Source organism: Paroedura picta, chromosome 10 (genome assembly GCF_049243985.1).
Source record: "Paroedura picta isolate Pp20150507F chromosome 10, Ppicta_v3.0, whole genome shotgun sequence".
Lineage (NCBI taxonomy): Eukaryota > Metazoa > Chordata > Lepidosauria > Squamata > Gekkonidae > Paroedura > Paroedura picta.
This window is the reverse complement of record NC_135378.1, coordinates 51,511,329-51,537,507: the sequence shown is the minus strand read 5'-3', so window position 1 is coordinate 51,537,507 and position 26,179 is coordinate 51,511,329. Positions and strand designations below refer to the sequence as shown.

The 26,179-nt window shown below is 42.7% G+C and overlaps 1 protein-coding gene across 5 annotated transcripts in view; it reads left to right on the top strand.

Moving 5' to 3' along the window:
* The first annotated feature begins 644 nt into the window (after positions 1–644).
* The window catches only part of DCLK2 (doublecortin like kinase 2), a 76,768-nt gene continuing 51,233 nt past the window's right edge, over positions 645–26,179 (top strand). For all 5 annotated transcript variants that reach the window (XR_013224743.1, XR_013224742.1, XM_077300125.1 and 2 more), the window contains exons 1-2: positions 645–1,912; positions 17,420–17,754. Coding sequence is in view for 3 of the 5 variants with exons in the window: in XM_077300125.1 (XP_077156240.1) it covers positions 1,489–1,912; positions 17,420–17,754 (759 nt within the window). In the remaining 2 variants the exon portion in view is untranslated. The remainder of the gene's footprint in view (positions 1,913–17,419; positions 17,755–26,179) is intronic.

The following is a 26,179-nucleotide window of genomic DNA, read 5'->3' as shown; positions in this document are numbered from 1 at the left end:
TGTGGAGCTCCACAGGAACATGATTCTCTCCCCAAGGTTGTTTAACATCTTTATACATCCTCTAGCCTAGCTAGTTTGGGGAAATGGACTTGGGTGTCATCCATATGCAGATGACACCCAGTTCCAAAGCTGCCTGAAGTTGAACCCTTTGAAGATGGAGGTCTCCTGGCTGGGAAAGAAAGAGCTGAGAAAGGCAGGGTTCACATTTGAGCTCAGGTCCTCTCAGTCTCAGTCCAGCACAGGAACAACAGCAGCTAGTGCAGACTGTTGTGAGGTAAACTTAAAGCAGAGAAGATGGAGATTTTTTTTTTAAAAAACAACCCTGCAAATAGTTCGCACAGTTACAGTATAACAGAGTCTGAGTCCATTGGCAACGTTAAGACCAATAAAGTCGTCACAGGACTCCAACTCTGTTCCGCTGCTTCAGACCAACGCGGCTACACACCTGAATCTAACCACAATTACAGTATCGCACTAGTCATGAGAGAATACTGCGCTAAGCGGCCGAATCGTGTTCAGAAACGGGCCGTAGCCCTGGGAACCACAGCCAGACTCTCCCTTGAGCTCATTGACGACGACCCGAGTCTCTTTAGGACCCAGCAACAGCCAGTGGTTGACCGAGTCACACACCGCATAACTATCAGTACACCCTGGTCGGGTTGCAGCAGCCGCCGCAGCAGGGCGCTCCTCCGGTTGGCTTTTCGGGAGGAAGCCTGATCCCTGCCCTCCTTTTCGGTTTTGTCTTTTTTAAACATCGCGGGAGCCTCCCCAGCCCTCTGAGAAGCCTTCGACCGCGGCGCTTTTAACAGTCTATTAACACAGGAAGGTCTGCACAGCTGCGGCCGCCGGTTGGAGCGTGTTTGCGCCTGCGCAGCCGGCCGCCTTGGCGAGATTTGGAGAGGTTGGGTTTCGCCTAGAGAATATGAGGCGGCTGGGAGAGAGCGGGCGGTGAATGCAGAAAGCGCACCAGGCGTGTCCTCCTCGGTGGGCGTGCAGTCTTAAGTCAATGGGGATTCTAGCTCGCCTCGGAAGGCTCTAGCGGTGGGTGGGGGCGCGCCGACGCGCCTTCTCCCCTCCCTGGCCTCGGCGGCTGTGGGCACAGAATGGAAGCGGCGCGGGGAAGGCTGTCCGCAGCATCCTCTGCGCACGGAGCGCGCGCCTAAGGTTGCATGGCCGCAGCCCGGAGGCTCCCTCAGCGGCGGCGGCGACGACCTTGGGTGGTGTGCCTCTAGCCGCAAGATGCTGAGCTAGGGCTCCGGCGGTTTACGTGTTCGTGACTCGAAGCGGGCCTCCTGATGGACCAGCAGCCGCCCCGGGCATAGGCAGTGGAGGCACGGGCTTGGAGGTCCCGAACCGCGGCGGGCCTGCAGTCCCCCGCCCTGCCTTTGGCGGGATGCTCGGCTAGCTTGCCGCTCCGGGGCGTCTGGTGGGTTGGTTGGGCGGTGCGGGGAGGCGGTTGGCAAGGAGGGGAGGCGACCCAGCGGCTCAATGGCCAGCCCGCGGAGGAGTATCGAGTTGGAGCATTTCGAAGAGCGGGACAAAAGGCAGCCGCGCTCGAGCGCCCGCCGGGGAGGGGGCAGTTCCACTTGCAGCAGCAGCTCCGGGCCCAAAGGCAACGGGCTCATCCCCAGCCCCGCGCACAGCGCCCACTGCAGCTTCTACCGCACGCGCACCCTGCAGGCCCTCAGCTCGGAGAAGAAGGCGAAGAAGGCGCGCTTCTACCGCAACGGGGACAAGTACTTCAAGGGCTTGGTCTACCCCATCTCCAGCGACCGCTTCCGATCCTTCGACGCCCTCCTCATCGAGCTCACCCGCTCCCTCTCGGACAATGTCAACCTGCCCCAGGGAGTCCGCGCCATCTACACCGTCGACGGCAGCCGGAGGCTCACCACCCTGGAGGAACTGGTGGATGGTAAGGGAGTCACCGGGGCCTGCTCGGGCCACCTTGGGGTGGGGATGGCTCTGGGGGCCTTTCCACAAGGGACTGCAACCTGCCCAGCCCACCCTCCCTGGGTGATGTCATCCACTCTAGCGGATTTCCCTGTTCCTCCCTGGGACTTCGCCTCCTTTAAATGCCTCCACATTTCACTCTGGTTAGTCCACTCTAGGTTAATGTTCCTCCTGTTTTCACAGTAATACTGCTCAGTGGGAGGCCTAATGGTGCACTCCGTAGAGGTGCTCACATTCATTAATTTGCATACTGATGGTAGAGGCATAGCTACAAGTCCACCATTCTATAGAACTCCTGCATGGTTTAAAAGTAGGATCACTGCACATTTGAACAGAATTTATAGATATGAGCATGGTTTAAAAAAAAAGTTTTGAGAATGAAATAAACCAACATTGTGACACATTTTAAGTCAGAAGTCAGAATCATGTTCAGCAGTCAGATTTCAGGGGTGTGACATGCACTTTATTGCAATGTTCATTTCCTCTTCATAATTTACCTTTTCTTTTTTAAAATGGTGCAACTGACCTTTAAAGGATTACAAACTACTCATGAAAGGTTGTTGAATGGCATGTTGCAAAGCTGAATATAAAAGGTTCTTAGGAGAATGAAAAATGGTGAAGTCACATATAACCAAGATTATATTGATAGAGCCATTCTCACTATGCTATATGTAGGCATTCATATTAATGTATGCACATGGCATCTTGACAATAGTTGGTGCAAGTATATGATTTGGAAAGTTGGTGTCCACTTGCATATTATTAGAATAATATTGATCTTGGTAACACACTTATGGAGGTTACCATTACAGCAGCATGAGCATTGACCATTACTGGGCAGAACGTTCAGGTATGCAAACTGTTGGGCCTCCTAAGATACTTTGTTTAACAGATGTGTTCAAGATGTACATAACATCTAGGGCAGGGGTAGTCAAACTGTGGCCCTCCAGAACACTGGCAGGGGCTCATGGGAATTGTAGTCCAGGGAGTTCTGGAGGGCTGCAGTTTGACTACCCCTGATCCAGTGCTTTGTATACCACCTTGTCATATAGATTTGCCATATAGATTTGTATACCACCTTGTCATAAGAAACTCGGTTATATTTCTTATCTTTTGCCTCTAATTCTCTGGGACCACTATTTATTTATTCATATTTGGCAATAACAGCATCTATAACTAAGCTTCATGGAACTGTTGTCTGTTATTGCGGATATTCCAGCTCCCTAGTGCTGTCATTTCAAATTTTACTTCATAGTAATTCGGGTTTACATTTTCAAGACTGCTAACTTTTACTAAACTAGTGTTCCCCACTCACAAGGTCACCAGGTAACATGAATCAAACACAATGATATAAGAGCATTGTCTGAAGTTCCTTTGCTCATCTTAAGTGCTTTAAAGCAGTGGTCAACCTTTTTATCATGGACGAGTGGTCAATGCTTGACAATTTTACTGAGGCCCGGGGGGGGGGGGTAGTCTTTTGCCGAAGGACATTGCTGCCGCCTGAGCCCCTGCTCCATTTGCTTTCCCACCAGCCTCCCTGACTTCCCACCACCCACTGGGGGGGGGTGCTGCCAGCAGCAGCTGCGCAGTGCCATGCCGAGGGGTAGCCCCAGCTATGGCGGCCGCCGGAAAGCACCAAAGGTGAGCTGGCAGCAGAGTGGCAGCACGGCCCCTGAGGCAGCAGACGAGGAGCCGCGGCCCAGTACCAACTGATCCATGGACTGGTCCTGTTCCTCAGACCGGCGGTTGAGGACCACTGCTTTAAAGGCATGGCTAGCCAGTCAACAGCCAGATTTCAGTAGCACAACGGAGACCATTTTCAAAGTAATTAATACTTTGATAGATGACTGCCAAGGAATTTCAGAGTTGACATTCAGAAGCATGCAACAGCAAACCACCTCTGAACATCTGTCTTAAAAATCCTAGAGAGTCACCATAGGTTGATGGCACTTTTCACCACCATCAAGTTTTCAAGAGTCAAAGCTTCCTTTGTCAGACAAACTAGTCTGAAACTAAACACAATCAGTTTTGTTTGGTTGTGCTGCTTCATACCAACACAGCTACCCACTTGAATCTAGTCTGAAACTGTTCTGCATTACCAAAGAAAATCAAAACCCAAGTTATTTTATTCACAGCATCATACTAAGTGAAGTTACATCATTCAGAGCCCATTTACTTCAAATAAATGTATTGTAAAGTACATTTATACTTCTTATTTTCCTAGAGCAGGGGTAGTCAAACTGCGGCCCTCCAGATGTCCCTCCAAACACTGGCAGGGGCTCATGGGAATTGTAGTCCATGGACATCTGGACGGCCGCAGTTTGAGTACCCCTGTCCTAGACCATAATCTTCCATGGTTTTTGGGATTTCCTGAAGCTGTTAGCTGGTAAGCAAATGCCAGGCATAACTGTTGAAGACAATTTTTGATGTCTTTTTCAGTACAAGACTTCAGTACAGTACAAGTGATAATCACATTAGGGTCATTTGAGCTAGGTGGTTTTCTTGTAGTACTCTCCATGACAGTGACAGCAGCTCTGACCACTGTCAGATTATTAAGAACTCTCTTTAGTACTTGTTTAATGAGCCTCTTGTGGCGCAGAGTGGTAAGGCAGCCTGAAAGCTTTGCCCATGAGGTTGGGAGTTCAATCCCAGCAGCCGGCTCAAGGTTGACTCAGCCTTCCATCCTTCTGAGGTCGGTAAAATGAGTACCCAGCTTGCTGGGGGGTAAACGGTAATGACTGGGGAAGGCACTGGCAAACCACCCCGTATTGAGTCTGCCATGAAAACGCTAGAGGGCGTCACCCCAAGGGTCAGACATGACTCGGTGCTTGCACAGGGGATACCTTTACCTTTACCTTAGTACTTGTTTAAGGCAGTTCTGATTCTTATAAGCCTTTTTGATGTTCATGGCTTTGTAGTAAAGTTGTCATATATATCTGAGTTAAGAAAAATAAGGGTTGATCATCCACAGCTCACAGTTTTATTTCTGATATATATGTCTTTGTGAACTACAAATGGGTTCAAGGGGTCTGATTGGCTGGTTTGGCAGGGAATTATCATGTGTGGATGCTGTGACACAGTTTACTAATGTAACAGGATTAACTTTTGCTTAGATATTCCTACTGTTATGATGGTCAGTTCTGAGGCTGACAAAGCTTGCACTCGAAAGCTCATGCCTTGAATAAATCTTTGTTAGTCTTAAAGGTGATACTGGACTCTGATTTTATTGTGCTACTTCAGACCAACATGGCTGCTCATTTGAATCTACTCTTAAGAAATGTTAATAGGTCTGGGTAGACACAATTGAAGGGTCTAGTCCCCCACTGTTTTCAAGCCGGGAACAGAGATTTAGAGGACTATAGACTAAAAGGCTCTAGCAGTAATCTCCAGGAAGAATATCCAGGAAAAGCTTTCTGACATGACCTGACCTAGCCAGTGGGACGGAAAAAAGAGAGGTGATAAAATTCGGGGGAGAAAGAAGGAAGGTCTCATTTGTGCTGAGTCTATCAGAGCAGACAGAAGTCTTTATTGATACCTGGAAGTGGCAGCCTTCAACCATAGCCTGAAGGAAGTTGCAAAATAATGGAAGTCCCGTAATGGATGTCCCAACATTTTTTTTATATGAAGAAGTTGGTTATTGTTATCAGTAAGATTATTGGTAATTCTCCTCCCCCACAGTTGATGGCATGGAAGGAAAAGGTTAAATGTTTACTCCCTTGTACCCCAACTTCGCCGGCTCAAGGTTGACTCAGCCTTCCATCCTTCCGAGGTCGGTAAAATGAGTACCCAGCTTGCTGGGGGGTAAACGGTCATGACTGGGGAAGGCACTGGCAAACCACCCCGTATTGAGTCTGCCATGAAAACGCTAGAGGGCGTCACCCCAAGGGTCAGACATGACTCGGTGCTTGCACAGGGGATACCGTTACCGTTACCGTTACCCCAACTTCAAGTAAAATCCAAAAGTATCTCCATGGCAAATACATGGGAAATCTGGCTCCAGTACTCCAATGTAATAGCTAATTCAGCTGCTGATGCTGTGTAGTGAGGGAGGTGTCCTATAGGGAGGTGGTGCAAATATAAATACCAAGGTCAAGATAACCCTGCTGTCATTTGTATTTCTCTTTTAATGGCTGCAATGGTGTGACAGTTGGAGTTACTAATTTCTACTTGTTGCAACTGGAGATATATGTTGTAATAGACTTACTAAAATAATTTTTCCTCTGTACCAGATACAATTGCTACTCTTTGTTTGGAGCTCCATTGACTCTACAACCTTTCTTTCTTGTGTTCCTTTTGAGGATAATTTCTGGAACAAGTAGTATATTGAATATTCTGAGTGAAAATGCTACTATCCTGCCTTTCCAAATAACCAGATATCTTTAGTACTTTAAAATTATGCTGCATGGGTTTCATGTATCAGCTTTTTATTCACCAGTAGTGTGAGACTTGCAGATACACTTGGCATCAAGCACATGGAACTAATGCTATTTAAACAGTCATATTGGGAAGCCATATGGAACATTTTCCTTTTGAAGAGAGGTAGCTGTATTATGAAGTATTTTCATCTATTGTGGAAAAAAGGGTTTCACTGATGCATATTAGTGAAGCTGAGGGAGGAACCAATTACATACTTAATTCCAAGACTGAAGAATCTGACCTATTATTGCTCATAGACTATTTATGCAGCATTAATTCATATTTAGATCAATGTACAGTAGTACTCTGCAGGTCACAAACATATGTTCCATTGCTGAAACAGTCAGATTGTCATGAGTACATCTTTACTTTTTACTGGAGAAAATACTTAACAATTCCCTTAAAAAGGTCAGGAGTTGGATTGTCTCCAAAACTTCAAAGAATGTGTACAGTTGTGACAGTAGCAACTATTATACATTGTAAACATGGATATAGTTTAAGGTTTCAAGTAGGACATTGTTTTGGAGTAACCAGAATAGGAAAACATATGACAACATTTCTGTAATGAGGTCTTGAGATGTCATTTAAATCTGGTGTTTTCCTTCTTGAGATACCAAAGATACCTGAAAGCATCTAGTGACAGAGGTAAATTTTTAAAAATCACAGTTGACTACAAATGTATTTCAAATGAAAATTGATTGCCAGACACAATAATTTGATCACCAGAGTTGCTTTTTCAAGTATACCAACTTTACATGTTAAATGTTTCAAATTTTCCAGTGATATTTTTCAGATACTGTGTAACTGGGTGCTCTGGAATATTTCCAGTCCAAGTTAATTATTCCTACACTGCAATCCTAAAAGCATTGTTTGAGAGTAAGCTCAACTAAACAGTAGGATTTTGAATAAACTTGATAATAAAGTGATTTATGACTACTTTAATAAAATGTTATTATTGGATTTTTATACTGCCTCTCTCCCATAATGATCTTGATGGTTTACAACAGTGGTCCCCAACCTTTCTGAGGCTGGGGACCGACAGGGCATCGGGCCATGCCCACGCATTGGGCCGCGCATTGCGCATGCGTGAATGCGCCATGCGTGGGCGCGGCCCGGCCCTGATTCCCTCTTCCCGCCCTCCCGCAGTAAGAAGCTTCCCGGGCCGCAAGCTTGTGGCCTGGGAAGTTTTTACTGCGGGGAGAGGGAGCCGCGGCCCGGCGCCATGGCCTTCGCGGCCCGCCACCGGGCAGCGGCCCGCAGGTTGGGGACCAGTGGTTTACAACATAGTTAAAAATACATAAACAGTTTAATTTATTTAAATTTAAAATTTAAAAAATTAACTGATTCACTAAATAATACTAAACTCTCTAACTTTCGCCATATCCCAGCCACCATTTGTCATTATATGTCTGTTGACTATGGCAGGTTACCTTTTTCAGTGGCACAGAAGGAAGAGGGGGGGATCTGAGAGGGATGATAGGTGTCTCATATTTATTAAATCTCTCTGGCTTCAATCATAGGCCTAGTAGAAAAGCATCATCTTATGGGCCTTGCATACCTGTGACAGTTCCATCATGGCCCTGGTTTCAGCTGGCTGCTCTATCCACCAATGCATTAAAAGGCCATGGTTCTGGTTGAGAACAGGAAGGGTATCTTTGGATCCAGGGACAGATTTGTTCCAGGTCAGGGGTAGTCAAACTGCGGCCGTCCAGATGTCCATAGACTACAATTCCCATGAGCCCCTGACAGTGTTTGCTGGCAGGAACTCATGGGAATTGTAGTCCATGGACATCTGGAGGGCCACAGTTTGACTATCCCTGTTCCAGATGAATGACCTGATCTTGGGGGGGGGCATATTAGGAGGAAGAAGAAGAGTTGGTTCTTATATGCCACTTTTCTCTACCCGAAGGAGTCTCAAAGCGGCTTACAGTCACCTTCCCTTTCCTTTCCCTGCAACAGACATCCTGTGAGGTCGGTGAGGCTGAGAGAGCCCTGATATTCCTGCTCAGTCAGAATAGCTTTGTCAGCGCTGTGGCGAGCCCAAGGTCACCCAGCTGGCAGCATGTGGGGGAACATATTAGTAAGTCAGAGGTATTTGACCTAGATGCATTCTAAATTGGTGAGCTTATATGCCATACAAAGTGAGTTGTATGTATAGAACCCAAGTTTAAACAAGATGCTGAGAGTATATAGTGTTGCATGACCAAGAACTTCTTGCCCACTGGTGTCATGATTAAATCAAGCAACACATTATCTTATGGCAGTGATTTAAAAGCTATTGATGACCCCTACATAAAGCACAGGGGGCTTGGGCTGACAAGATACCTGTGTTATTGCTTTGTATACTTGTTTCTGCTTGTTCTGCTGCATATTATAACCTAGTGGTAAACCTAATTGATAAGTGTGGTGTGGTGGTTAATCTGGCAAGATGAGCTTGGTTCCCCACTTCTCAGCAAGCTTAGTGACCGTAGGCTAGCCATAGTCCTGTTAGAAGCTTTTCTCACTGAGCAGTTTCTGTCAGTCTCACATATCACACAGAGTGTCTGTTATGGGGAGAGGAAGGGAAGACGATTGTAAGCTGCTTTGAGACTCCTTCTAAGCGATCAACATTCCTGACTAAATTTCTTCACTCTGTATGATTCTAGGCACTTGGGGATAAGAGAACAAAGCAAATAAAGATGGCATAATATTTAAGATTGATCTGTTTGTCAGCAAGAATATCTCTGTACAGAAAGATTATATTAACCAATAACTACTAGTTCAATTTTAAATATTTGGTACATATGGCTGCCATTTGGTACATATTAGGTTGCCAGCTTTTTCCATATTTCTGCCAACATGCTTTAGTAGCCTGGCAAAAATTCATGTGGAGTACACTGGATGTTTACACATGCCAGTAAGTAATATAATTTTGTGACTTTCATACCTTTTTTCCTCATAAGCTTTCAGTGATTTAATCTTTTATCACTAGTCAGTGTTCATGCTTATCCTTAAAGCCACATGATAGGGAAAGTTGGGAATTGATGGATTGATAATAGCAAGCATCCAACCATCCATAGATCTTGTTAATTAACATATTTATTAATGATCTAGATGAGGGGGTGGAGGGACTACTCATCAACTTTGCAGATGACACCAAATTGGGAGGACTGGCAAATACTCCAGAAGATAGAGACAGAGTTCAATGAGATCTGAACACAATGGAAAAATGGGCAAATGAGAACAAGATGCAATTTAATAAAGATAAGTGTAAAGTTCTGCATCTGGGTCAGAAAAATGAAAAGCATGCCTTCTGGATGGGGGATACGCTTCTAGGTAACACTGTGTGTGAACGAGACCTTGGGGTACTTGTGGATTGTAAACTAAACATGAGCAGGCAGTGTGATGCAGCGGTAAAAAAGGCAAATGCCATTTTGGGTTGTATCAACAGGGGCATCACATCAAAATCACAAGATGTCATAGTCCCATTGTATACGGCACTGGTCAGACCACACCTGGAGTACTGTGTGCAGTTCTGGAGGCCTCACTTCAAGAAGGACGTAGATAAAATTGAAAGGGTACAGAGGAGAGCGACGAAGATGATCTGGGGCCAAGGGACCAGGCCCTATGAAGATAGCTTGAGGGACTTGGGAATGTTCAGCCTGGAGAAAAGGAGGTTGAGAGGGGACATGATAGCCCTCTTTAAGTATCTGAAAGGTTGTCACTTGGAGGAGGGCAGGATGCTGTTTCCGTTGGCTGCAGAGGAAAGGACACGCAGTAATGGGTTTAAACTTCAAGTACAACGATATAGGCTAGATATCAGGAAAAAAATTTTTACAGTCAGAGTAGTTCAGCAGTGGAATAGGCTGCCTAAGGAGGTGGTGAGCTCACCCTCACTGGCAGTCTTCAAGCAAAGGTTGGATACACACTTTTCTTGGATGCTTTAGGATGCTTAGGGCTGATCCTGCATTGAGCACGGGGTTGGACTTGATGGCCTGTATGGCCCCTTCCAACTCTATGATTCTATGATTGTTGAATGGGACTTTTCATTTTCTCTCTCCTGCTATAAGTTCATTGATTCTCCACCACCAATTTTGTTCCTCAGGTACAGCACAAGGGTCAAAATGGTAAACTGTGGGGGGTGTGGCTGATAGAAATCAGCACTTTGTTCTGAAAATGGAAATGCTGTTATGTACATGCCTGTGTGTATCAATTGGTGGATTTTATTTTGACAGGAAATGCTATGTACTTTCCAAAAGGAAATTTTACATATGAAAATGTGGGCTGCTATTTGCTAACCTACTGTAAATTGATAATAGTGTTCCTAATCTAAAATTTTCTTAAGAATTTTTTTTGAAATAAAACGGCATGGTGAGCAAAACTGTGCTTATTCCAGAACAGTTTGCATATGTATGGAGAGAGTTTATTGGGGGTGCTGGATTTATATTAGGGTCCTTTAATCTCCTGATAGTCTGCAGCCTTTAAATATAAGCAGCTAAATTGTATGTCCTAGAGTTTGCCCTGCAAGCCATATTTCATAGCATCACTGAATTAAAAAAAATTCAATAGCAATAGCATGAATATTAACTATAACCCAAGAGATAAATTACTTCTGCAAATTGATGTTAGCTTTCTGAGGGGAATTAATAAGAGAAACATCAGATACTTTTGTTGAGTAAATGAAGATCCTTTGAGATTAAAATCATGTGTTTAAGAAACCACAGCATGTTTATTCAGACTACAGCAAACATTTTTATGTCTATTTCATATTAAACCATTGTGATTTCACTTTTTTCTATTTGTGCTGACATTGTTTTGTATTTTGTAACTGAACATCTTAGATGAAGGACTAAATTTACTTGTAGTAGAGTTACTTGTGAAAATACAAGTCTCCATCCCACCCCCCCCCACCTCTGAAAAGAGATACAGATCCTATCTCATGTTTGCTTGCATTTTGTTTCTTTTGCCTTGCCCTATGTAAATCTGATTTGCTAACTAGCTTAGTAAAGCAAATATGTAGTGAATGTTGTTCTGGAGCTGGAGTGACTACTTGTTCAAAGTTACCTCATTAGACTATACGAATCTGAGACTATTTAAAGCATCTATGAAATTTAAACAAATGCATGCATACATGTTTGAACAGATCCTATCAGAGTTTTCTATTTAATACTATTTGTTCTGTTGCTTTTATACACTATTTTAAGGCTTTAAGGCAGGGGTAGTCAACCTGTGGTCCTCCAGATGTTCAATGCTGGCAGGGGCACATGGGGATTGTAGTCCATGAACATCTAGAGGACCACAGGTTGACTACCCCTGCTTTAAGGTATATCAAGGTGGTTTCATATCAATAACTGGTTCATTGTACTATTGTAAAATCCAAACATTCTGGTTTATTTCATGAATAGTTGTTAAGAGATCTGTTACAATTAATTGCCACTTAAGTTCCTTAGCCAAAGAATTAGCTTCACATAAAAGATGCAACTTTCAGATGCTAGATTAAAGTAGGACCAACCTTATTTGTTGCTAAGAACTTGACACTTGTTAGTATGAGCATCTGTGTGGTCCCAGGTCCATCCAGGTTCATCCCAAGTTTGTCTTTTGTGTGTGCGTGCGTGCATGTGAGTGCTTGTGCATGTAAGGCTTGACATAAGCAATCAAAAAATAAACAGTATGACAAACTGGAAACATGTCAAGATGCTGGAGACTGGCTCTTATAGCAAATACCATCAACATTCAAGATACCAGTTTATAACAGCCTCCCACATTATATTTGAGGAGGTCAGGAGGGAATGGTACCCATTAGGGCCTTCAGTTGAGAAGATGATCTGGCCAGTCCCACAAAGGGGCATTTATAAAAAAACTAAGTCCTTCCATTTTCAAGATAAATGGTTGATTTTATAGCTCACCTCTCTCACTGGGAATCAAGGCAGATTACAGAATGTAAACCAATGCAGTCAGACACCATAAGACATTCAATGAACAGTGCAAAAGGAGTAGGATCACTGAATTCTATAACAATGCGAAACAAACTGTCTAAAGCAAAGTATACAATAGCAATGCAGAAAATGGAGTTGCAGATATAGATGCAGTAAAAAAAAAAGGATAAGCATTGAGGTAGAATAAACAAATTTCACTATAAAGGTTTCTTCCTGAACTATTCCACTCTACTATATTTGCATATAATAAAACATGTACTGTACTGGCTAATGACTCACCTCTTAAAACAGGCAGTTGGCACTGACTGGGGGAATATTCCACCAATAGAAAAAAGGCAGTCTGAGAGATTTGCCTAGCAACCGTTCATGAATGCAAATTGCCCTTTTCCTATTGGTAGAATATGTCTCACTCAGAGAGCAACTGCTTTCGCCTCACCTGGAATTCCTCCATCACCACAGCTGAGCGGGATGAGGAGATATGGCCAACACTGTTCCTGGCAAGGGTTTCTGGGTGGGGATACCCTGCCTGCTAGCGGCTGTTCAGACATGAGGGAGCCTTAGCGCCTTCATGCCTGTCTGACATATCTTCAGGAGTCACCAGTCCCAGAATGTGGCTTTGTTTTGATGGATCACCCTAGTCTTTCTGCCTTCCCATGTCCAGTCCACCTTGGCATCATATATACTTGCAAGTTGGAGGGGGGGGCTGGAGGCATGGCCAGCTGCCCCAATGGCTCCAAGAGCTGCTCATCTGTGCCCCCTTGCCAGGCAGACAGGCCTGGACATGGGTGGTGTGTCTGCATCATGAAGCCAAGCCAGGACTCCAGAGATACAGACTTCCCCTTGACCAAGCCTTGGCCAACGTGGGGGCACCCCCAGGACCAGGTGCCTCTGTATGTCTGTCTACTCCCATCCCTTCCGCCTACCAGCATCTCCATGGGGGTTACCCCAGCTTTCTAGAACCCATTATATTTCTCCCCAAAATGGACATTAGTAGTAGTAGTTCTATAAAAATCACCTCCTGAACATTTCGGCTTTGCAAGTTTCATAAAATGATAGAAATGTGGGGCCTTTGTGATCACAAGTTGGGAGCTACCACACATAATGCATATGAATAGGAAGTTTCTCATCATACCAGTTTGCAAGGTGGCACCTTCAGAAAGTGTTGTTTGGATGAGTAAAGCTGTGGTGGCAGAGCTTAGTAGTACGTGCACACAGTTATGTACATAGGGCCTTTGTAAGTGAAATTAACTTGGTAACAAGTGGACAGCAGAATCAATGTGAAAAGTTGATAGTAACCTGGCTATGGCATTGTAAACCAACAGAAGTTTCCAAGTTGACTTTAAGGGCAGTACAGACATTGCCCTTATGATGCCCAGCTTTGCTTTGCTTTTAGGCAGATTTGTCCTTTAGAATCTTGTTGTACTTTGGGACTGGATCTAGAAGGGCTGCTTAAAATTGTTATTTATAAAATTATGATTCAAAGACTGCTTTCTGTAAACGTCCAGGATGTTTGCAAAATCAATGAGTAATTCTGCACATTAGATCACATTCTCAGGCCAAACTTTCACTCACATTCTAACCTTTTTTTGTTCAAAGGGGTAGCCATGTCTGTCTGAAGTAGCACAACAAAATTTGAGTCCAAAGGCACCTTTAAGACCAACGAAGATTTATTCAAGGCTTGAGCTTTCGTGTGCATGCATGCTTTCTCATACACAATGGAATAAGGATCATGAGAGCACAGATATAAGGAGAGAGTAGATGTAAGTGACAACTGAACACAAAGGAAAGATTTTGTTATTTTAGCAAGGAACATCAATCTTCATCATCTTGCTGCATATTTGTTGTGACTCTGTTTACTAATTTCTTACTAATTTCTTTCCTTATATGTGTACTCTTATGATTTTTGTTACATTGTCTGAGGAAGTGTGCATGCACATGAAAGCTCACACCTTGAATAAATCTTTGTTGATCTTTTTGCATTGTGTTCCTAGAATCGACAAATAGATCTTGCCACTTAGCCTTTTTTTTTTGCAATATCAAAACAAAATATAAAGGCCAAAACAAAATATATAGGCCAAAACTAACTTGCCAACAAAGAAACTGGCTTTACAGTAATGAGTTTCTACTGTGGAAACTTAAAGTCAGAATTTATTAAAAGGAACACAAGATATTCTGCTTACATTATATGATGAGCCTCCGGGGAGGGCGGTATAAAAGTATGATAAAAGTATGATAAAAGTATGAAAAGTATGATAAATAAATGCTAAAAGCTACTGATTAGAGTACTATACTAAAGTAACAAAGCATCTACAAAGAGGAAGCTATTGTTCATGAATAGTAATCTATACAATGTATGCATGTTGCAGGTCCTATTAGTAGGATGTATGTGCAGATGATAACAAAGACCTCACAGCCTGAAATCAGATACCTACTTATTTATCATGAGAAAATTCCCTTTAAACATCACATTTTTGATAAGAATAATGGGCCTTACTCTAAATCTACTGGCAGATGCAGATATTTCTTTCCTTTCTTCCAGCACGTTTGAGAGACAAAAGGGCTTAATAGGCCATAATGAGAAGGGAAATTTGATACCACTCTGTAATAATTTTGAAAAAAAATTATTTCACAACTTAAATCTTTAGAAAAATCAGGAAGGAGTATGACTAACTGAGAACTTATTAATATATTTAACCAGTGATATCATTAAGACAGACTTAGATATGATAGAAAGTATATAAATGTATGGGGGAAAAACACTTGTGTAGCTTATGCATATTAATATCTGGTGCACACTGCAATTTGGTAGACTGTAGAATTGGTACCTCTTTCACTGACTGCTCCTGTATCTTGAATACCAAAGTGGTAGACATTATGTACTCCTAGGACCATTGGAATGTGAGTTGTTATTCCTGTTAGTAAGAAACCTTTTAACCTTCCTTAAGAAGATAAAAAGGATCCTAATGGATCAGACCAATATCCCATTTATTCCAGCATCCTGTCTCATTGTGACCGGTCAGTTCAAGAGCCAACAACAGGAAATAGACTGAGGCATTCCCCTGATGTTGCTTCCTGGCTCTGGGATTCAGCTTTGCTTTGTGCCTTTGAGTTCTAGTATGGTGGGTGAGGGAGAAGAATTTCTCAACTTTCTCTCCACCCCTTGTATAATTTTATAAACCTCTGTTATGCCCCCTCCCCAGTCATCTCTTCCTTAAACTGACTCTTGAGCCTTTTTTCATAAGTAAGGTGTTCTAATCGACTAATCATCTTGATTGCTGTCTTTTGTACTTTTTCTAGCTCTACAATGTCCTTTTGAAGATACAGTGATCAGAACTATGCACAGTATTATAAATGACACTGCCATAGATCTACATAGGAGCATTACAGTATTAGACATATTCTACTCAATCCCTTTCTTAATATTCCAAACATAAAGCTTGCCCTTTTCACCACTGCAGCACATTACTTGGACACTTTCCTTGAGCTATCCTCTATGACGCCAAGATCTTCCCCGTCTCAACAAGTTCTGATCCTATTAGCCTGTACTTGAAGTTGGGATTATTTTTTTTTTTGCCCCAATGTGCATCATTTTACATTTACCAACATTGAACTTCATTTGCCATTGTTGCCCATTCACCCAGTTTGTGAAGGTACTCTTGGAGCTCTTAAGTCAGCCTTGGATTTTACCATCCTGAATAATTTTGGATGCAAACTTGCCCGCTACACTACTCACCGCCTGTTCCAGATCATAATGAATAAATTGTACCAATACCTCAACAATTCTTGTGGAACCCCACAGCTTGTCCAAAGTCTAAATATGTTATGTCCATCTGGTCACCATTGTCTATGTACTTGTTTGCTCTCAAGGAAGAAAAAAAATTGTTTGTCTTGATGCTTTCACAATAGGCAAGGATATCACTGTGCAGTCAGAACCCCTGTTAGACCTTTTATGCACTGGAGGTTTCATGCCAGGCTGCAGGCTGGAGGTTTAGTCATGGCAGGTTGCCCCACCTCTTCTTGTCCCCACATGAGGGAGCATTTGGCCCAGTGCGCCTCATCTGCCCCCGATTTGTGCTCCTGCATGGGAGCTGGGGCAGTGAAGTTCCTAGTGCGTAAACGGTCTTACAGAATTCACACTATATTCCAAATGATCAAATCTACTACTGCAAGAAGCCCATTTTCCCTCAGCCCCTCACGGGTATCCATTGTATGAGAGGATATTGGTCTACCACATATCTAGTTATGAATTTATGTCAGGGTGCATTCAGAATTATGTAGCTTGTTTGAAGAGACAAAAGCTTGCTTGGTGTACTGACATTTTGTCCAAAGGACAGTGTGAATAAAGAAAATGGATAGAATTGGGAAATTAGGTCCTTCTGCTGATCCATAATAAATTCTATTCTGCCCCTTTCACAAGTAGTAGACTTGGATCCAAGTGAGGCACAAGAGAAAACATAAATGGATTAAGTGCACTTCTGTCTGTACAATATCTTGTGCCACACCAAGTACTGTGTATTATAGTGCCCACACCTGTGTATTATAGTGCCCAGAAATTGGTTGCACAACATTTTTTACAGGTGGGATACAGTAGGTTTTATATAGTGCAAGTGGTTACCATGTTTTTCCCCTTGTTTGTGAGAAGATAATGTAAAAGATTTTAAGCTAAGTATAGTCTTATATCTTGTCTTAAATAAAAACGACTGCCTTGTAAGAGGCTGCGTAGATGCTGAGCCAATATAAGGTTGCCTTTCCCTATTCTGGTCCCAGTGGCTATGGGGAGCCAAGTGCTCAGCAACTTTGGTCACGCCAATGGAGTCTGGGCTTCCTCACGGTCCACTGATTGTGAGGCGGCATGGGTTTCTCCCTGGGCTGCACCAACACTTCTTCTGGGGTATTAATCAAGCTGTGGCCATTTCTATGCCAATAAAGAGCTTGTTTGTGTGCATCTTCTTTGCTGGCCCATAACTGCCCAAATTGGGCCCATAACTGCCCAAAAACCCAAATTTTATTTTTGGAACTCAAGAAACTGGAAAATGTATTCTGTATACATAAAACAAAATGCAGTACTTGTTTCCAGAAACATTAATCTATCAAGGCTTATCCAGAAATGTAATGTCTGTTTTTTCATCTTTCTCCAGGTGAAAGTTATGTGTGTGCATCCAATGAACCATTTCGGAAAGTTGATTACACTAAGAATGTTAATCCAAACTGGTCAGTCAACATAAAATCTGGGTCATCTCGATCTCTCACATCTTTGACATCTTCAAGAAGTGAAGTAAAGGAGAGTAAAGACTTCATTAAGCCTAAATTAGTAACAGTTATACGGAGTGGAGTGAAGCCACGGAAAGCTGTGAGAATTTTACTGAATAAAAAGACTGCTCATTCCTTTGACCAAGTGTTGACTGATATAACAGAAGCTATTAAGTTAGATTCAGGAATTGTCAAGAGAATTTGCACACTGGATGGTAAACAGGTAAGAGAAATTAATTTTAATAATGGTTTATTCTGTGCTTTTGAATTTAGAAGAAAAAGAAGAGTTGGTTCTTATATGCTGCTTTTTTCTACTCAATGGAGTCTCAAAGTGGCTTACAGTAGCCTTCCCTTTCCTCTCCCCACAACAGACACCCTTGAAGTGGGTGAGGCTGAGAGAGCCCTGATATCACTGCTCAGTTAGAACAGCTTTATCAGCGTCCGGGGGGGGGGGCAAGGTCAGCTGGCTGCATATGGAGGAGTGCAGAATTGAACCCGGCTTGCCAGATTAGAAGTCCGCACTCCTAACCACTACACCAAATTGGCTCTTTACGTGAATAATGTGCAAAAACAATGTAACTATCCCTGCAAAGTGCACCCAGAACGCTGCTTTCATTTCTAGTGTAGATCAGGAGGGAAACAGGATCACTGTATCAGTATGTGGGCCAGTCTGACAGTTGGTAGTATCAAGTGTTCTTTAAATAACAGACTTTGGTGCATCTAGCAAGTTAATCGTGTGGCCAAAGACTGTGATTGCATCTGAAAAACCAGAGTGTGCAAAATTTTGTTACTATAAAAATTATAGTTATACGGCAACTAACATCTCTTTCTTTTTGCTGCAACGGATTAACACAGTTATTCTTGTCTTATTACAGTTTCTAGAGCAGTAACATCTACAAACTTTTACATGAACACCAGGGGTTTCTACCAGAGTAACTTAGAACTAACCCTTCCCACATTAGAGGTGTACCTCAAACTCATGTAGGCTTTTACTGTATTCAGCAATGCAATAGGTATCTTTTACTTTCTTTACTGCCTTTTTGAAGTAATATCCAGGCAAAAGCTCAGATAGTTGAGCTTATTTTCTTGTTCCCATTTGGTCTCCAATTACCAACGGATGGAAATTTTTTTCTGCCTTATTTTCCTAATGGGCTAAATTGTTCATGCCTCCTAATTTGCTTAAGAGGGCGATTTTGCTTGTGTCCCTGTGCTGTTGGCAGGGATTGAAATAATTGTGATAGGGAAAGCATTTTCTAAATGCTTTTTCTTTTAAAAAATCTAGATTTTACAGTTGGGAGAAAATCCTATATTGTTATGTCCTCTTTGTCCTTTAAACACATAATGCACAATTTAAAAAAAACTACACATTATCATGTTTTGTTGCAGTAATAATCATGCTGTTTCGAATGGCTTCTGATAATGAAACTTTTTTTTACTTTAAATAAAAATCTGTAGGAAAATCTTATAAATATTATATATATATATATGAAGTATCGTAGGCATATTTCAATGAAATGATTCTCCCAATATATATAAAAGGCTTATGCCTTTTTGTACATTGACAAATTCAAGTGTTTAGGACAGGATTATATATTTTTTAAATTTGATTTTTAGATACCACTCCATGGCATAGTATTATTGTTTGGTCTTTTGACACTTTTGGGGTGTGTGTGTAAAGGTTTTGTATGATGGTTAGCACAAATAGGTTTTAAAAGTTGTGATTTAATTAGTTAAGTCCTGCTTCCTAATGGTGCATATTTAATGAAATCAGCATACTACCTTGAGAAAGGAGGACTGAAATGATGGGCAGGCAGCCAACCGTTTTCTTTACTAATGTCATGCTATAAGATGGCTTGCTTAGCTTGTTTGTTTCAATGTCTTCCTTAATGGCATTTCCAACAATCTTTTTGTAACAGACGTTTTAGGTAATGATTTCACAGAATTGGAATAAACAGCAAATGAAAAGCCTTACCATCTGCCATTCCAGGATCAAATCACAGAACTTGGAATTTAAATCCTGCATAGATGTTGTATCCCACTGTGGTGGATAATTTACAGATAATTATTCTGGAAAAAGCTATTGAATATTTTCTTGCAGCTGTACTATGTCTGCTTAAGATTTGCATAACAAGTTTCTATTGGTTTGGTTCATTTCCTGCAGAATACTCTATAAATTGGTTAATATTGTCTCCTTAAGTTTAGACAGTGGGTCTAAGATTACAATGAACAGCTGCAGCTTTGTGGAGTGCTCCAAAGAAAACTCACTGCATAAATAAGTTATTGCTGGTGTTAATTTAAGATTTCAGAACAAGAATTAGAAAATATACTGCAGTGGTGCTTGACTTTTCAAAACTAGTTATTCCATCACTAGTTATTCCACTCCAAAATGTACTCATCTTTTTAAAAGTATGCTTCAGGGTGTCTTGATAGGGAATCTGTGACAACACCATTAGAGGACAAGCAAACATTTACTTGAACCTGCAAATTTCTCCATTTGCTATTTCAAGGTTCATCACTAAGCTTTTGCTGAGAACTTTTGTCTTAATAAAACCTGCCCCCTGTAATGTTTACGTTCTGTGGTATCTGATTTTCTACTTGGCATAGAATTTCCCCCCATAAAGATACGATCTTCCAGTCCATGTGAGGTTGGTAGTATGTTTTTATTTTATTTTAGAAAAGCTTTTATAATGAACATGATTTTTTCCATGTTGCATTTACCATTTTTCAGTAAAAAGTAACAAATAAAACATGCATTATTAAAATGAAATTAATACCTTAATACTTCAAATCAGTTGTTTTATTACAGTCCAAGATCAGCATACCAACACACCCAAAAGACAGCTGTCATTCACACAACAAATGATATAATCATATAAATCTATATAAACCACAATAAGCTTACTGGAAGTTAGTCAGTTTCTTCTGTCTTTTTAAGCAAGCCACTTACAAAGGGTCTAAATCTCCTGCCAGGCTTTATTTATGCTACAAAATGCTAATTGCTAGAGGAACAAGATTCTGCTAATTATTGATATTTAAGATACTTTGGCCTCTTTTTCTAATTATTAAGGCCTGCATGTATATGCACATGGACTTATCCTGTATTTCTGCCAAGGCAGTCTTAGTGATTCTGGGGCCCTAGGTAAAACTCAATGATGGGCTCCCAGAATCAGGCTATGTGGTGGCGAGAGAGATCAGCTGTAGAGCAGTGGAGACTCTCAGTCCTTACTGTTGAGAGACAGGTTTTGTTGGTCCATGCTCCTGTGTCTCCTTGTTCAGCTTCACAAAGCTGGTTTGGGAAGGGACACCTTAATCCTCCTACTGCTTCAGCCTTCTTCTTAGTTGGGTCAGGAACAAAGATCAGGCATGTCCTCATAAACCTGCTTCCTTCTTATTATAAAACTGTGAAGACTGCCTTGACTCCTTCTATGGGGCGGACCTCCCTCTTAGGTGTGGCTCAGCCCCCAGAGCCCTATTCCTGTTTGCTTCAAGGTTCTATCTTTCCATTATACTGCCTCAGACAGTAACTCCTGGAGATTTTGGGGTTGAGCCTGGAGAGGCCATAGAGGCCACTCCCCAAAGCATCCATTTTCTCCAAGGGAACTGATCTCTTTAGTCTAGAGATGAACTGTAAATCTGTAATAAAGAATGGGGGACAATCCTGGGCGCAACGGGCTTTGCCTCTAGTCCTTATCCATGGTTCCTATATATAATTGGGAAACTGCCCTGGGGGTGGAGCATATCCTGCAACAGGACAGTGTCAGGACTTGAATCCGGGCCAATCAGGGTGCCATGGATAAGGGCTAGAGGCAAAAGCTATTCCACTAAGGAATACAATAGGCACTAGCACATACACCTGTACTGTGACCTTCCTGAGTTCTGGACCTCTGCCCTCCCACACTCCCTGTTTGATCTTGAGATCCAGTGTGGTAAAGTGGTTAAAGAGTAGCAGACTCTAATCTAAAAAGCTGGGGATTCCTGACTTCCTGACTGGGAAGATGAAAGAGAGACAGCCAGGATGAGAGACAGAAATAAAGAGTGGCGAGGGAAAGAAGGCATCAGTTCTCCTAGAGAATACTGCTGCTTTGGAGGGGCACTGACCCTCATATCCTCACCCCATACAACTAGGTCTACACAGGTCACCACCTTCCTATCAAACCCCACATCTTGTCAGCTCACCTGAGCTAATGAAGCAATGCCAGCTATGTGCTGGAAGAGAGCACCAGTATAAAAGGCACCACACCACATTAGTAAGACAAGATGCTGACTGCAGAAGACTGAGTCTTCACAGAGTGAGGACTGAGAGGCTGCTAAAAGCCTATATTGACTTGAGGCTGGGAGGCTTTCTTCCAGCAGAGAGATGAAACCTCTCTCCAGTAGAGATGCCAACACAGACGGTGGAGGGTGGGAAGAGGCTGAGGATGGAGCAACTTACCAGTAGCAGAGCTTTACAGAGAAGGCAGCACCACTTCCATGCGGCAAACAGCAGGAAGAGGAAGAAGAGGCCAGATAAGCTCCATGATTGGCCTTCATTGAAAGAGTGCTCTCTCCCTATAGGCAGCACATCCCCAGGGAGATCCAATCAGGTTGGCAGATTGCAATTTGAAGTAATTGGCCTTCATTGGAAGAATGCAATTTTAACTGATTAGCTCTCATTGGAAGAGTGCACTTTGAACTGATTGGCCCTCATTGGTGGAGTGCTCTCTCCCTATTGGCAGCACATTCTTAGGGAGTGAGCTGTTTGCATGCAATTTGAACAGATTGGACCTCATTGGCAGAATAGAAGTTAAGCCGATTGGCCCTCATTGGGAAAGTGCAGTTTGATCTGATTGGCTCTCTTTGGCAGAGTACTGTCTTCCTATTTATGGCACAGCCCCAAGGAGGACCAGTCAGGTAGGGAGTAAGTTGGTTGCACTTCACCAGTTTTATAATGTAACTAGTAATATAGCCCGCTGTATGAGGAATACAGCGGGCGCTAGGAACTAACCTTTGTGCGTGTCCCCCGGCGGCGGTCCTCTGGGTCGGCTCTCTGGGGTGGTGGCTCTTTGAGGGGGCGGCCTGACAGTGGCGGCTCTATGAGGGGGCAGGGAGCCCCCGGCAGCTGCGCTTTGCGCGACTGCCGGGGGCTCCCTGGGGCCGCGGCCTGATGCGGCGAGAGGCGCGAAGCCGGGAGCAACTGCGCGCGGCTCGCAGTTGCTGGGGCTGGGAATCAGAGGGACTCCGATTGTCTGTCCAGAGGAAGGGTCCAATCCGGACCCTTCCTCATCACGGACACATCCCGCCCCAGAACCCCTTAGCGAATTATTTAGTCCGCGGCGCCACAGGCAGTGTTTAGATAAGCCTTGTTTATTTTTATTTATTTAAATAGTCTTAGATTAAGGCAAGAATAAAACACAAATATAGAATAATGAGCCTTGCAATACTTGTTCACAGATAGCCTCATTTTCCTCAAGACAATATATTGGAGTGACATTTCCAAACGTTCTTGGCATGTTGTGAAGGATTTTAGAGTTAAATGAAACACTTCTGTAACTTATTTTTTTAATGCTTCTTTCAGTTGTCAAAAATAATTTGAATAATTAGCATATTTCCCGTGTGGATAATATATAACTTCTGTTTTACAGGTAACTGATAATATCTTAAAGCTTTACTTATACATTTTAAAAAGTCAGGGGCACTAACTCTTCTGTTTTGTATGTGATAGTCTCTGCTGTGTGTGTGTCATAGTCCTCTGAATAAGCATAGTCAAACCATTTTTCACTGAAGCAAAGTGAAGGTTCAGTTTTGTTTAATTTGTTACTCATTTTAAATTCCTATAGAACATCAGGGTGATCTCCACCCTTCCCTATTGCTGTCTTTTATCATATTAGGTTCATTTTCAAATTGTACTTTACTAGGACATGATTTTTACTAGGACATGCATACTGGATGAGGGATTAAAGCCTGATATAAATAAATAAAACAAATGCTTGAGTATTTTATGTGTGTAAGATGGTAAAGAATCTGTCAACTCATACCTGGATTTGTGAACCTCAAAGTATCCAAGGAATAGCTGATTTATAGAACTAGCGTTAGAGTCTTTTTTTACAATTTAATGTTACACCCTGAGAAAATTGTGATGAAGTCTCATTTTTGCCTTACTTGTTTGGGGGCATTGTATTATTATAATATCTCTACCAAGTTGAAACTTGGAATAACTTATTTTCATTTGGAGCCTCTTCTGGATGATATTTTGGATTATAAGACTTGATTTTAAAGCCCATATACTTGGTAGTTCGAAATAAAGTGATTACAAATTCTTAAATGTATGGTACTCTTCATTTGCACAAAGCATTGAAATTAATCTGCTTATTGCATTTTAAAGTATTGTATTAACCTCCTAGCTTATAATCTGTTCCACTATATCATCTGTTCCACGGGTAAGGGCTTGTAGGAGGAGCGTATCTCTTGGCTTAAGTGCCACGCTTAACACCCGCTCAGGGCGGCTGTCCCGCCCCAAAGTGCCTTCTCCTCCTTCCCTCTGTGGCTTGGAGGCTGCAGATTCCTGCCATGTGAGAGCTGTTCCTGCGGGTGAATTCCCTGACAGCCGCCTGCAGCCTTTCCAGGTCCTGAGGGGAGGGGGAGGCCATCCATAGAGTTCTTCCACTCTGATGACGTGTGGCTGTGGGGATCAGCTCCACTGCCATATGGGTGCCGATCCAACCTTTTCCTGAATGCAATGAGCTTTGCCCCTAGTTTGTTAATATTTCAAAACACCCTGCTAACTCTGAAGTTTGACAACAAAGTGGGCTCACTTGTGGCAGAAGGGACTGGCAGTAGAGATTATATTTCTGAAATTCAATTCTCTAGACAAAGACAATGTTAGCTATTTTAAGCAAACACTTTCAGCTTCTTTATTGCTCAGTTTCATCTATAGAGCTTGTAGTGTCTCTTTTGACAAACATTAATAAAATGCACACTACCATTTCCTTCCTTGTCCAGGTTCTTTTTGTAAAGTTCACATTATTTGGGGAATAAGCAAAGTTGCTGTCTGAGCAAGCAGAGTCATTCAGCAGAGAAGGATATACATTTCCTTTTCACCCCCATCCTAGAGGATTTAGAGTTTTTAAAGGCATTTTAAAGTTCATGCCTGTGTTCATTGGTAGCCAATATAAAATGGGAAATGAGCTGCTGACCTATTTCTGCATTAGCACTATCTTTGCATTTTGCAGCTCTGAACTACAAACATGATGGTTGCATATGGGTCAGATGGAACTATACATGAATTTTAATAGGCATGTTGACATCATGATGTGTGTCTTCTTCAGAACACGGAGGATGGAGATCAGGAATACAACACATTTTGGATAAATAGACAATGGTTTTTGCATCTGCTTCAAAATAACTAAATATCAGTGAAAGAAAGAATGACTTCTACAGCAGAGCAACTACCACATGTTCTGCTCAGAGTGAAGCTGTCTTGTCCTGGAGGAAGGTTTGACACTTATCATATTGGAGTCAATAGATGGCTTTGTGTCTAAATCTAGCATGCTGTCCCCAGCAGGTTACTGATGATCTGTTTCAGTAGTGCATGCAGAGTGAACACTGCTTCACTCTGAGTGTTTCTGCTTGAACTGCTTGTCATTATCACTCAGCAGATCACATAAAGGCGAACACATTTCCAATTATTATCGAGTGTGCTGTACACCCAAATTTCCTCTCTTTTGTCCATTACAGTAAGCATTTCCTTTTTCAAAAAGCTAAGCTGTATCCTGTTTTCTTGAAGTTCATACTCATAAGGCCAGGCATTGCATGAGATCTTGTTATGGAGGAGAGTTTTGCTGTCTTCCCTGACATGGCGTTTGACTGTAGCTGAGGTCAGAAACTTCTCTTGTTTTCCTTGAAGCTTTCTTCCCCTTTTCAAGTGGAAATGCTATCCAGTATTTGTCGTCTAACAGCACAACTATATTTCTGTTTGCGGTAGAAGGAGCCAAATTCATGAATCTATTGCTCTGTGACTATACCTTGGAAGAAATGTAAGGTCATTTGGTTAAAGCAGGGGTAGTCAACCTGTGGTCCTCCAGATGCCCATGGACTACAATTCCCATGATCCAGGGGCTCATGGGAATTGTAGTCAATGAACATCTGGAGGACCACAGGTTGGCTACCCCTGGGTTAAAGTATTTAGAAGCAGCATGATTTGCAGATATAAAAATCTGGAGGGTTGTCTGCACATGGTTTGAGAGAGGCTTTCTACGAATCAGTTGACCTGTTTGGTACAGTGGTCCCCAACCTTTTTATCACCGGGGACCACTCAATGCCTTTTACTGAGGCCCGGTGGGGGGGGTAGTTTACTCCTCTACTCTCAACCACTGCCCTAACACTCTCTGATCGCTGTGTGGTAATGTTTAAACATCCCTTCAAAATAAGATTCAGACACACCACAACAATGAAGTGTGTTGTAAAGCAGCGGTCCCCAACCTTCATCTGGTCGGGGACCGCCTCCGGGGGTGGGGGAGAGCCAGCGGCCCGGCTGCTGCAGTTGCTCAAAAACGTGCATGCGCGGAATTGCCGTGCATGCGCGTTTTGGCCACCAGGGGGCGCAAACGCGCATGCGCAGCAGTTCCGCGCGTGTGCGTTAGCGCCGGCTTCTTTCCCCCCCTCTCGCAGGC